The sequence below is a fragment of the Aulonocara stuartgranti genome (genome assembly GCF_965226115.1).
Source record: "Aulonocara stuartgranti genome assembly, chromosome: 4".
Lineage (NCBI taxonomy): Eukaryota > Metazoa > Chordata > Actinopteri > Cichliformes > Cichlidae > Aulonocara > Aulonocara stuartgranti.
This window is the reverse complement of record NC_138942.1, coordinates 21,706,052-21,716,951: the sequence shown is the minus strand read 5'-3', so window position 1 is coordinate 21,716,951 and position 10,900 is coordinate 21,706,052. Positions and strand designations below refer to the sequence as shown.

The 10,900-nt window shown below is 40.8% G+C and overlaps 1 protein-coding gene across 1 annotated transcript; it reads right to left on the bottom strand.

Annotated features, from left to right (window-relative positions):
* Positions 1 to 4,244: 4,244 nt before the first annotated feature.
* nptx1l (neuronal pentraxin 1 like) lies at positions 4,245 to 8,075 on the bottom strand. The gene is made up of 5 exons (XM_082531497.1): positions 7,443 to 8,075; positions 6,956 to 7,163; positions 6,078 to 6,322; positions 5,788 to 5,967; positions 4,245 to 5,455 (listed from the first exon to the last, which is right to left on the bottom strand). Exons 1-5 carry the CDS (start codon positions 7,884 to 7,886, stop codon positions 5,234 to 5,236), a joined length of 1,299 nt encoding a protein of 432 aa, XP_082387623.1. The 5' UTR covers positions 7,887 to 8,075; the 3' UTR covers positions 4,245 to 5,233.
* Between the last annotated feature and the right edge of the window lie 2,825 nt (positions 8,076 to 10,900).

The window sequence follows — 10,900 nt, the reverse complement described above, 5'->3', positions numbered from 1 at the left end:
TTAGCCACTTGATGAGACATTTCTTGTGTTTTCCTTAAAGTATAAAGCACAGTGAGCGGTGTTATGGTGTGGGATTTTTTTCCACTGTGCAACTGCTACAGTGGCTTTGTTTTCATTCTGGCAGTAGTCAGAGTAGTTTGAATAAATTCATCAAAACTTAACCCAAATGGACATTTTTCACATAACAGCAAATACACTAATTTAGCAGTTTAAGGATATAAAATGTTTTTGTACCTGATAGAGATGTTTTATTTTATTCTTTAAGCTTATTATTTATGTTTAATAGCCTGAAATATGTTCATAACTATGTACTAGATTACAGTGACATTTAGTATCGAGACACTCATGGTCCCCAGAGGACAAACTGGAATGACTCTAATCTACTGACTGTCTTCTATGAACCTTTATGTTCAGTACTTTGATTCAAAACTGCTCAAAGAAAAGTGAAATTCTTACTTGGTTTGAATTGTAACCACTTCTCCCTTCAAGATAACCTCCTTCTGCACCTCCAGATCACTTTCAGCACTTCCAGCTTCCACCTCTGCTATTTTTGCTCTACAATTCCACTGAAAGCTCCTTTCTGGTTTCTAAGTCAGCTCATTTCAGTGAGTGATAATCCTTGAAGTGAAAAGGGTTCTTTGTCCAGGATGGATGGTGCAGAGGATAAAAAATATGGAAGCACTGTGGGTGTCATTACTTTTGCTAAAGGTTATACAGTATGTTCTTTAATTACTCCCCAGATAAAGTAATTCATTACACTGCTTGTTACATTACTTTCACGTCCCTCTTTAACGAGGTCTGAAATGCACTGTTACATAATTACTAGTTAACAATATAAAACTGAGCTACATTGCAACATGCCGACACAAACACGTATTCTAACACAAAGCCAGCAACACAAAGCAAAGTTAATAATCACCCAAATTAGACTTTAAAGCAATTGCCACAGTGATTCTACTGTGGAAATACGTACAGGTGGAAATGGAAGCTACATACAAGCCTGACTGCTCATCAAGGTCTCTGTTACTTGTGGGAGGTCAGGCTCTGGCTGCTGAGCTGGGGTCAGCGTACACTCAGCTTTAACGTCAGTCTGGCTTCTTTGCTAGCTTCGCGTTAACAACTTGTCTCCAGATGCTTGCAAAGAACATGCTGTGACTGAGTATAATGCAAGTTTTTTTTTTATCTGTCCTTGATGCAATTTGCACTTTAATATCTTACTCTTGTTCTTTCCTTATATAAAAACAAAAGTAATGCTTGTTTCTTCACTCCTTAAAAGTTTGCCATCCTTATTGCACACAAACCAAACTCAGGTGTGCAAGAAGAAGACCCATTTGATTTTTTTTTTCTTTCTATCCACCTGTTGTCCTGATAACTGAAGAACCTTTGCAACACAAGTAACAGCACAATGGTAACCGGAATATAATTACTGAATTTAGTAAAGAAATGTATTACACTACTGCATTACTGAAAAATGTCCTGTGATTACTGTACTTTTGAATTGCATTATGCCTAACATAGCATTTTGGGTAATTTTGAATAAAAAAATTAAGTCTGTTTTTGTAAATCTTTAGCATACTGTAACATTTAAGTAGATTATCTGTGGTATGAAACCTCATGCTAATCAGCTAAAGACTGGAAAAAACACAAGCTGTTAGCCAATGAACGAGTCAGACACACCCACAACCATTAATATTTCTCTACACACCTTAAGTGTATCGTTGCATTTCTGTGCCACTTTTCACTAGATGAAGATCTAAAACTTAGCTTCTATGCTAGGATTTAAATTGTGAACAGAAATGTTCGTTTATAGTGTGTGAGTGAAATGTATGAAATGAATTTAATAATTTCACAGAACTGAATGAAGTGCACCCAATACCAGAATGTCCTTGTTGTCTACAATGCCATCACCAAATACTGATTTTCTGTTTGTAAAAATATCGCAGCTCTGTCTGCATCTTCACTGTGCAATTATACAACAAGGACACTAACACATAATTCTTCATGAAAAATTTTAAATCATCAGTCACATGTGATGGATTTACGAAGGCCAAAACATTGAAGTAAGAGGAGCCAGATATGGTGGAAAGTGAATCGCCTTATATCTGACATTTCCTCTGAGCTAATTTGCAGTGGAGTGCATGCAGACGCAAACCAATTAAGGCTCAGGAAAGCTGGGGAGAGGTCAACAGGCTGGCTATTATCTTGCTGTACCTGACGATATCTGGGGCAAGATTTGGGTCAAGAAAAAATGACCTGAATCGGACTGATGTGGTCTGTGGATCAACGGGGCCAGGTGGATGTGGGTAAGAGAGTAGGAGTCGATTTCTAACGAAGACTCCAGGGGCCACGCGGCAAGAGTTTATACTGTGTGAATGCCTGTGTGTGTTTCATTATGTGTCTGGATGTACTGTTCCCGTCCTGTGATTGTGAAGAACCTTTAGCTCGTTATTGAAATCCAATCTCATTTATGTCAGAGTAGCTGTCTGCAAAGCCTGTGTACTTGGTACAAGCTAAAGCTGGTCCCTATCTAAAGGATACAGAATAGAAATCAATTTGTGGGACGCATGACCTGACAGCTGTGGGACTAAATGACCTCAGAAACAACACTCTTAGGACTTAATCTCTGAGCAGTGTCAGCTATAATTCGTTTGGAGAGAAACTGTATAGACAGATGCATAACTTCTGCAACAACCTTTACTTGACAGAAACGGTCACGTGTTTGCACTACATGTGCAAGTATGAGCGTGTCTATATGATACTTTCCACAAGTTATTTCCCTTTAGTCTAGACACTGATGTAAGCAGTCAACAGCAGAGGTTTCCTTGAACTTCACAACCTGGAGATTGATTCTTCAATAAAGCAAGATGGTGTTTTTGAAACTTGGAGGAAGTTCACTTTCTCAATGCTCTCTGTTCAATCCTTCAAGTCCAACAAACAGATGATGTTCTTGTCTTTTCAAGTGATGTTTCATAATATATTTGTCCTCATGATATGTAAATGACAGTGAGATTACTGTATAAGGAATATTTATGATGAGAACAGAATACAGTGCCTGACATTATATCTAACGTAGTTTATCTTCAATTCAATCTTGGTTTAAATGGATTTGTACTGGATTTTATGAACACCACACAAAAAAAGAATCATTTAATGATTTAGATTTTTTAAGGTCCCTTACAAATTTTGTGGGAATCAATTGAAAAATCCAAAGCTTTAATCACTGAACCTTTAATAAATCTGCTTTGTTGCTTTGTTTGTATTGAGTGATGACAGAAGGATACTTTTTAGAGGCGTAACGGGACCTTTTGGGAGGAGAACCGTTTAATTGTAATCTCTGGTTCACTTTTGAAGATGTTTTTGTTATGTTGACAGTTAAGTGTTTTAAATGAAAAATCAATCCTACGTTTAAGCTGGTCAGCTTTTTGCTCTTGCTAGCATTTTATCTTCGTACTGTTAACATGTCTATAAATTTGTAAAAACAAAAAGATTTTGGCCTGAAATTATTTGTTGCAACTATCTGGATAATCCATTAATATTCATAATTTTTTTTTCACCTTTTAAATTATGAGATTTTTTTGCTTAAACTGTAAACTGAGTATATCTGGCCGCCTGATGTGCCAAAATCAAAAACTAAACTTTTGGATTAAGCTTTTCTCTGTATGTTTTAACTCAGTTGGCCAATTGATAACTAAGCAATGAATAAAATAATGTTCAGAGCTATTTATGTTGTGTAATTACCAGCCCTAAAATCTGTTAACAGTTCTATATTTGCAATCTTTTGCACATAGCTAGGAATATAGCTTTAAAACAAAACATTCAGTTCAAAGTTAATGGGCCATTTGCTAAACGTACATGGCACATACACCATATAGGCAACATTTAATGTCTGTCATGTTTATTAAGTTATATATTTTTAGAAGTTGTAGATCTTAAACATGAAAAATGTTATGCTTTTGTTGTTTGGTGCTCATGGCTGCCCCTCCCTGAGCCTGGTTTTGCTGGAGGTTTCTTCCTCTTAAAAGGGAGTTTTTCCTTTCCACTGTCACCAAGTGCTTCCTCGTAGAGGGTCATTAGATTTCTCTGTATTATTTTAGAGTCTATAGAGTCTATAAAGCACCTCGGGGTGACTGTTGTTGTGACTTTGTAGCATATGTAAATAATAGTTAATTGAATGTTTCAAAATTCACTTTTTATGTCTTTTGTGTAAAAATAATTATATATGTACACCTGTATTTGATTCAAGTATCACAATTTATTACAAAAACTAGAACTTTTTTTCATCTGTCAGTGCTGCCATGCTTTAAGCATATAACAATACAGTATAAAACCTCAACCCAAAGGTAGAATAGTAAAAGCAGAGATCATAGATGCTGACGCAGCATTACAGAAGTTAAGACATGCTGTTACTGTACAGGAAACATTACGACTGAAGTACAAGCATCTGTAAAATGTGCCATTGGCATCAGTGATTTGCATTTTACCATAAGCAATCTGACCCTTCCTCAATTTAAAGTGTCACAGGAAATGCCCCCTTGGAAAATAATTTACACGAAAATAAATACAAACACAAAAATGCTCTGCAAATGATCATGGATGTGCTGAGATATTTTTCAACAGCCCAAGGCACTCAGGCTCAAACATTGGCAATAAATATACATCATTCTTCAGACAAATCACGTCAAGCAGGTGTGGTTAGAGAAAGAAGAGTGACAGAGAAACAATGTTGTCTAGTTCGTAACCTCTTGAAGAGCGCAGTCCTTTCAAAAAAACAAAAGTCCACCTGGCCTTTTTTCACAGTGAAAATCGCTGGCAGTCGAGACAGAAAAAAGACATATGAAGGACTCAGTCATTTTGTTGACTAGTGCGACATCTGTTCTCTAAAAACTACATTAACCTCTTACTGTATTTTTGATGCTGGCCTGTCATTTTGGTCTCTGAGGGCGACCTCTGCTCACTAGAATGGCATCACCTGCTCCTCCCGGATGCGCATTCAAGCACCACAGGGTGTCGGAGCGCTCCCCTTTTATTTTTCAGTGGCCCATCCCACGTGAGAATCTGGTAAAATATCTATCAAACTGCCCACAAGTGATGTTTTCAAATATCTATGACAACCCAGACGCTATTCACTGACACAATCTCCTCAGATTGGCTGACCTTTTGAATGAGTTTACCGAGGCCGTGACAACACTGGTTTTAGCAAAAACCACTGAGCTTCTCTTCCCTGCAGTTCAGTTCAGTTGAGCTGGCGACAGGCTTCGAATGTCCACTTCGAGGCACCTCCATAAATATCGAGGCTGGTCTCCATCCATGCAAAAACGTTGCCCACTTGCGCTTTGCTGCTGCATGTCGCTAGATTGTAAATTTCTCCCACGGACAGTTTACGATCCCAGATGTGAAAATTTGCCAGGTCTCCTACAAAAGCTTGCGTGGCATCGAACCCTCCTCCAAGCGTGTCCTGTGGCAAACACAGTTTGATTTAATAAAGGATGATGAGCCTGCTTCGTGAAGAGAAACCACAGTCTCTTTAACTATTTGGATGTTTATTTGCCAATCCAGTGGGATTTTTTGATGAGCTCTAACCTTATCAAATTTAAAGTATTCAATTTTTAAGGCTCAATGAATACAAATTATCCAGCTGCTTACATTTTGTTGTAATACAACATAAAATACTATAATGTATGATTTGTTGTGTGTTACTAAATCATGAGAAATAACATTTTTTTAAAAAGGTGCTTCTTTCGACTGGCAGGTGTGGAGCATTAAAACCAGGCTGTGCTTACTGCTTACCTGCTCCTGGCCAAGGATCAGCAGGCCCTGAGATTTGATGGGATGATACGGAGCCAGGTTTTCTCCACTCCCCCTCTTGACACCATCTTGAAAAGCCTCCCAAACACCATCACGAGTTGTCCAAGTCACGCAGATATGATGCCACTTTCCGTCGTTGATGAGAAATGGCAGCTTTGCTACCTTTAAAAAGTTCAAATGCAGGAATTATCAGACCTACAGTGGAAACGAGAATGTCTTACAGTCTAAAAAAAATCGAGTGTTATTCGATTTTTCCTGCGTTTTTCTCGTACCTTGTCATTTATTAGAATCTCCATTGGATTGTTCCCCCACTCTATGAGAACCAGCTCGTTGGCTTGTCCAGGAACTGCGTAGGAGAAAGGTGTGCCCACTCCCGGGGAGGCGTTGGACTTGAGCCACATGCACACGGTGAGGGCATACATCTCTGGCAAACTCGTTTTCACTTTTGCGTACATGTAGTTGGTCCTCAGTGGGAACGTGAGCTGAAATTTATCCAGCGGCCTGTTTTCTCTCTGACCTGCCGTAGAAGAAACAGAAAAACAGGCTTGAACTCGTTTTAGAGGACGTGTTCTACCCCACACAGATATATCATTCCTAGTGCTCACATCCTGGGAATATTTCCTGGGAATTATACGTTACACAACACATCCACAATGGTGACGCGCCAGATTTGTTTTAATCTCGCGTGCTAAATCCATCACAGGAGTGGTAACGCTGTTAACGGCCATCTCTTCTTTTCATATTTGCCCGCACCTCATTGACTATATTTAACAGAAATCGCCGTAGACGGTTCTTCCGGAAAAAAGGAAGAAAGAAAAAGAAAAAAGCGAAAGAGAGCGAGTGAGCGGATGTTGTAAATTCTCGTGTGTCTCTTGGAGCAAATGGCGGTGGCAGGTCACTTAGTGCATGTTTGAAATGGTCTAATCTGGCCAGAGTGGGAGTTGAAAACTGCGGGATATACACTGTCCCACCGGCTTTGTGCTCAACATTAAATCGGATATATAATAATGTAGCCCGCTATCCTAGATTGGACCCCCCCCCTCCTCTTGACTTTCCATTTTTTAAATCAATTTTCTTATGATTGCTTGATCGTTACAGTCCCCAGCCCATATTGCTTACAACTAATCCACCACCAACTCTTTCCACTTACCTTTCTCCAGGTCGGTGATCCTCTGGTGTAGCGATGTGAGTGTGGACTCCACTCTCCCACGCTGCTCTGTCTCATTGCGGAGTCCGGGTTTGCCCTCTTCGATGCCGTTCACTCGGGACAGCACCTGCTTCTCCAAGTCATCGATTTTACTTTGGAGAAGGTCTTTCAGGCTGTTTGCCTGCACCGAGTTGTTGCTTCTGCTGAATTGCTGTCAGGGGGTAAAAAGTGCGCATTTAGGTGAAAAAGGTTCAGATTCCAGATTATATTTTATTTTGGAGGGTCACTGCCGTAAACTTGAACGAGCAATTTAACCTACGCAAAGAATGTTTTTATGTTCATCTTATGTTCACACTGCGAATTAATTTTAAGAATCTAGACTTGTTAACCTATTGTTTTATTATAATTTTTGTATGTTTTCCATCTTATTTGTCGCAAAACGAGCTGTACGCAAAAGTGTTTATATTCTCCCCGGAAACTGCAGCCCTACCTCCAGATTCTCTAATCTCTGCTTCAGCGACTGTAAAGTCTGTGATAGTTGCGTCAAAGTGTCCGCGGGGCCTCTGGACACGTCCCCCATCGTATTTTTGGTCCCCGCTTCTTTCCTCCTGCCCCCGGGCCGCGCGTCCCCGAGGTCTGCGCCGCTCTGGCTCTCACACCGAGCCAACTTCGAGGTGAGCTCTCTGATAGTCTCTTTTTGGTTCATGATCGTCTCCTTCTGCTGTAAAACCGTCTCCCGCAGCTGCATAACCGTGGTCTTCAAGTCCTCTCCCGGCACACTGTTCTGCAAGGTGGCCGAGCATATGTCCATATCCTTGGGTACGGACGTGCAAATGAACTGCGTCTGTCCGCCAAAGTCTTGAGACGAGCTCTCCAAGAAGACGCAGGAAAATAGAAAAAGTTTCCAGCAGATTTCTCTCTTTGCGGCCCGCATGTCGCCGTCTGCGCCGGGCTTCACTTTTTATTTATTATCGTCTTTAATTCTGTGCTTTATGAGCCGCAGTGACTTTCGCCAGTGTCCCCCTTGTTGTTGTACTCCGTCTCTGCAAGTGCGGCAGGTTTTTATACAGCGTGCCCGGTTCTGCGCAGAGCCGCTCTCACTGCATCACAACCGGTGGGAAGGGAGGGGGGGTCGCGCTGCCCCCGTTTAAAAGGCTCCGGAATCCGCGTCACATTCAAGAGATGAAACCCATTTCGCTCGCGGACTCCCACGTGTTAAATCTTTCATGGCTTTGGCTGTTTGTCATTTCTCCCCGTGTGATATTAATCTGGAAAACGCTGATTTGTAGATGGTAGTGGTTTGGGAGTTGGGGGTGTTGCTTTGCATGGCGGGGTGCCAGCAGAGCCAGCTGTGTTTTGTTTTGTTTAGGGTACACCTAAAGACCCTCTCTCACACATACACACTCACACACACATGCTGCGGGTGGATGCAGAGATCAGAAAGTTGCAGCAATTTGTGGCTGAGAGAGAGATAATGTGTGTGTGTGTGTGTGTGTGTGTGTGTGTGTGTGTGTGTGTGTGTGTGTGTGTGTGTGTGTGTCCCACAGATTCAGCACCGGGGACAGCTCCCACCACTTTACAGTATCAGCAAGAGCAAAGAGAGCGGCTCGTGTACGCGTTTAGTTCGTTTGAACGTGGAGAGCGTGTTTCATGTTTTCGTTTCAGCCTGTTTCTCCCGCTGTCATCTGGATCATACACGTCTATCTCATGGTGATCTGTGAGAATTCAACGTGAAAAGCGCTCTTCCCCCACAAACTCAGAGGCTATCTCTCACTCACTCACTCACTCACTCACTCACTCACTCACTCACACACACACACACACACACACACACACACACACACACTCCTTATTTATCCCCAATGACCCGCTCTTGCAGTCAGTGGTCTGCTCTGCGCAATAATTATCTCAATAATTCAGTTTCTAAAATGATAATCTGTCCCCCAGCAATTTAGCCCATCTATTATTCAGGAAGGGCATTTTCCCTCCCGTTTCTCACTATCTTTTTATTCGGTTGGTGATTAAAATAAAATGAAAATACTGCAATTCAGTTACGAGAACATATTGTCTTTCAAATCAAATTTGATCTTTGGAAGAAAAAAAAAAGAACACAGGCAGGAGAGACAGGACTCCACGTGACAGACGGATGTTTGACAGAGGTGGTTAAATAGGTCATGCCATAATTACTCTCATCTATAGTGGGTCTCTGGGTTGTAGTTGCAGGTGCTTTTTTAGGTCAGGAATTAACACTGGATGATTCATTTGCTATATAACTGTGGTGTTAGTTTTATTATTGGATTACAAGCAAGTAGTCAAATAAAAAGTGTCCTGTTAGAATATTCACTGCTGTGCAAAAGTCATGAACCACACTTCATGACTTTATAATTTGGGAAGTAGGTGCAGTGATTTAATGAAACCTGGGCAACAATACACAAGGGAAAAACAGTTTATACAATTCTAATGAGCTTGAAAGTTAACATTTGGTATGACAGTCTTTATGCTTCAGCACAGTCTGAACTCTCTTAGGGAGCTTTCTTGTCATTTCTTTAAGTAGCTCTCCAAGCTTCTTGAAGGACATTCAAAGCTCTTCTTTGGATGTTGACTGCCTTTCTGTTCTGTTCTCTGTCTGTCTGGGTCCCACACTGCTTCAGTAATGTTGTGACCCAGGCTCCTGGGAGGCCAATCCATGGCTGATAATGCAACCGAGTTCAGACCCCTTCCAGATGGTAAAGCATGATGGATAAAAAAATCTGTTGGTACTTTTCTGAATTCACAATTCCATCAGTTTTGACACAGTCCCCCAAACCCCTGGCTCATTTGCAGCCCCAAACCATGCCAGAGCCTCCACCTTTGTTCAAGCTTATTGCTGACAATTTGAACAAAGAATTTCAAACTTGGATTCGTCACTCTAGAAGACATGTTGTCACGGATTTTCGGTCCAGTTCTTGTGTAATTTGGCATAACTCAGCCTTTTCTCCCCGCTTCCCTTCCTTAAGAATGTCTCCTTGACAAGCACTCTTCCACAGAGATCATTTCTGATGAGGCTTCAGCAAACAGTTGATGGATCCACCGATGGTCCAGCTGAATTTTCGTAGGTCCTGCATCAGGTCTTTGCTGGATTTTTCCCTTTTTCTTCAGGACATGACTTTTTGATATTGGTCATCTACCACCTGCTATGGACATTCTTTTTTTCAGGCGTATTCTTTATTTGTTTTTCCAGCACTTGTCCAGTTTCCCTTAAATTTTGTCAAAATAAAAACACTGAAAGACTTTCAGGAAGCCTGGAGAACTACCACTCAAGACAATGTCTGACTTCTTCAAAGTGAAATATAAAGAAATTAATTCCAGCTCAAGACTTTTGCACAGTACTTTATGTCTTTCTTTGCCTCACTTTTCACTTGTCACATCACTGTGCTTCTGTGTCATAATATGTGACATAACTGAGCATTATCAGGATTTACGTATGTATTACGTGTGTATTGCTAACTTAATGTCCCCTGAACTTCTTCTCTCTGTGGATTACAGTCTATTTAAGTAATGCAGCAGAGTCTACTTTAAGTGGAATGAAAGGCCAGAGAGGTTTAGCGATTTTACTTTCCGATGTTAATCACTGATAGACGCTCTTTGATATTATGAAAAATAAAGATGAAACCAGTGAAAATGGTTTCTTTTCAGCATTTTAGTTTGGAATGAAAGTTGTTATAAAAGATGTTAAGGTGATGTAACTGTTCGGGTAGAGTTGCAACTGGAAGGCCGCTTATCTGGAGGTTTTCAGGGACGGGATGAACAAAGCTACAGAGGAAAATCCAGGTCAGTGGTCAAAGCCATTATATTTTGTGAGAGACCAAGCAGAATTCATCAAACCTTTTTGTGGAATTTTCTTGCAGCAACACAACTAGAGCATTCACAATACACCAAGCCGAGAATGTGGAAAGCACGGGGCCTATT

Excerpts from the sequence above, each read along its gene's own strand:
- nptx1l (XM_082531497.1), bottom strand. The coding sequence starts at position 7,886 with ATGCGGGCCGCAAAGAGAGAAATCTGCTGGAAACTTTTTCTATTTTCC. Across the intron at positions 7,164-7,442 it reads AGAGATTAGAGAATCTGGAG|CAATTCAGCAGAAGCAACAA; the intron begins GTAGGGCTGCAG and ends ACCCCCTGACAG. Across the intron at positions 5,456-5,787 it reads TGATCCTTGGCCAGGAGCAG|GACACGCTTGGAGGAGGGTT; the intron begins GTAAGCAGTAAG and ends TGTTTGCCACAG.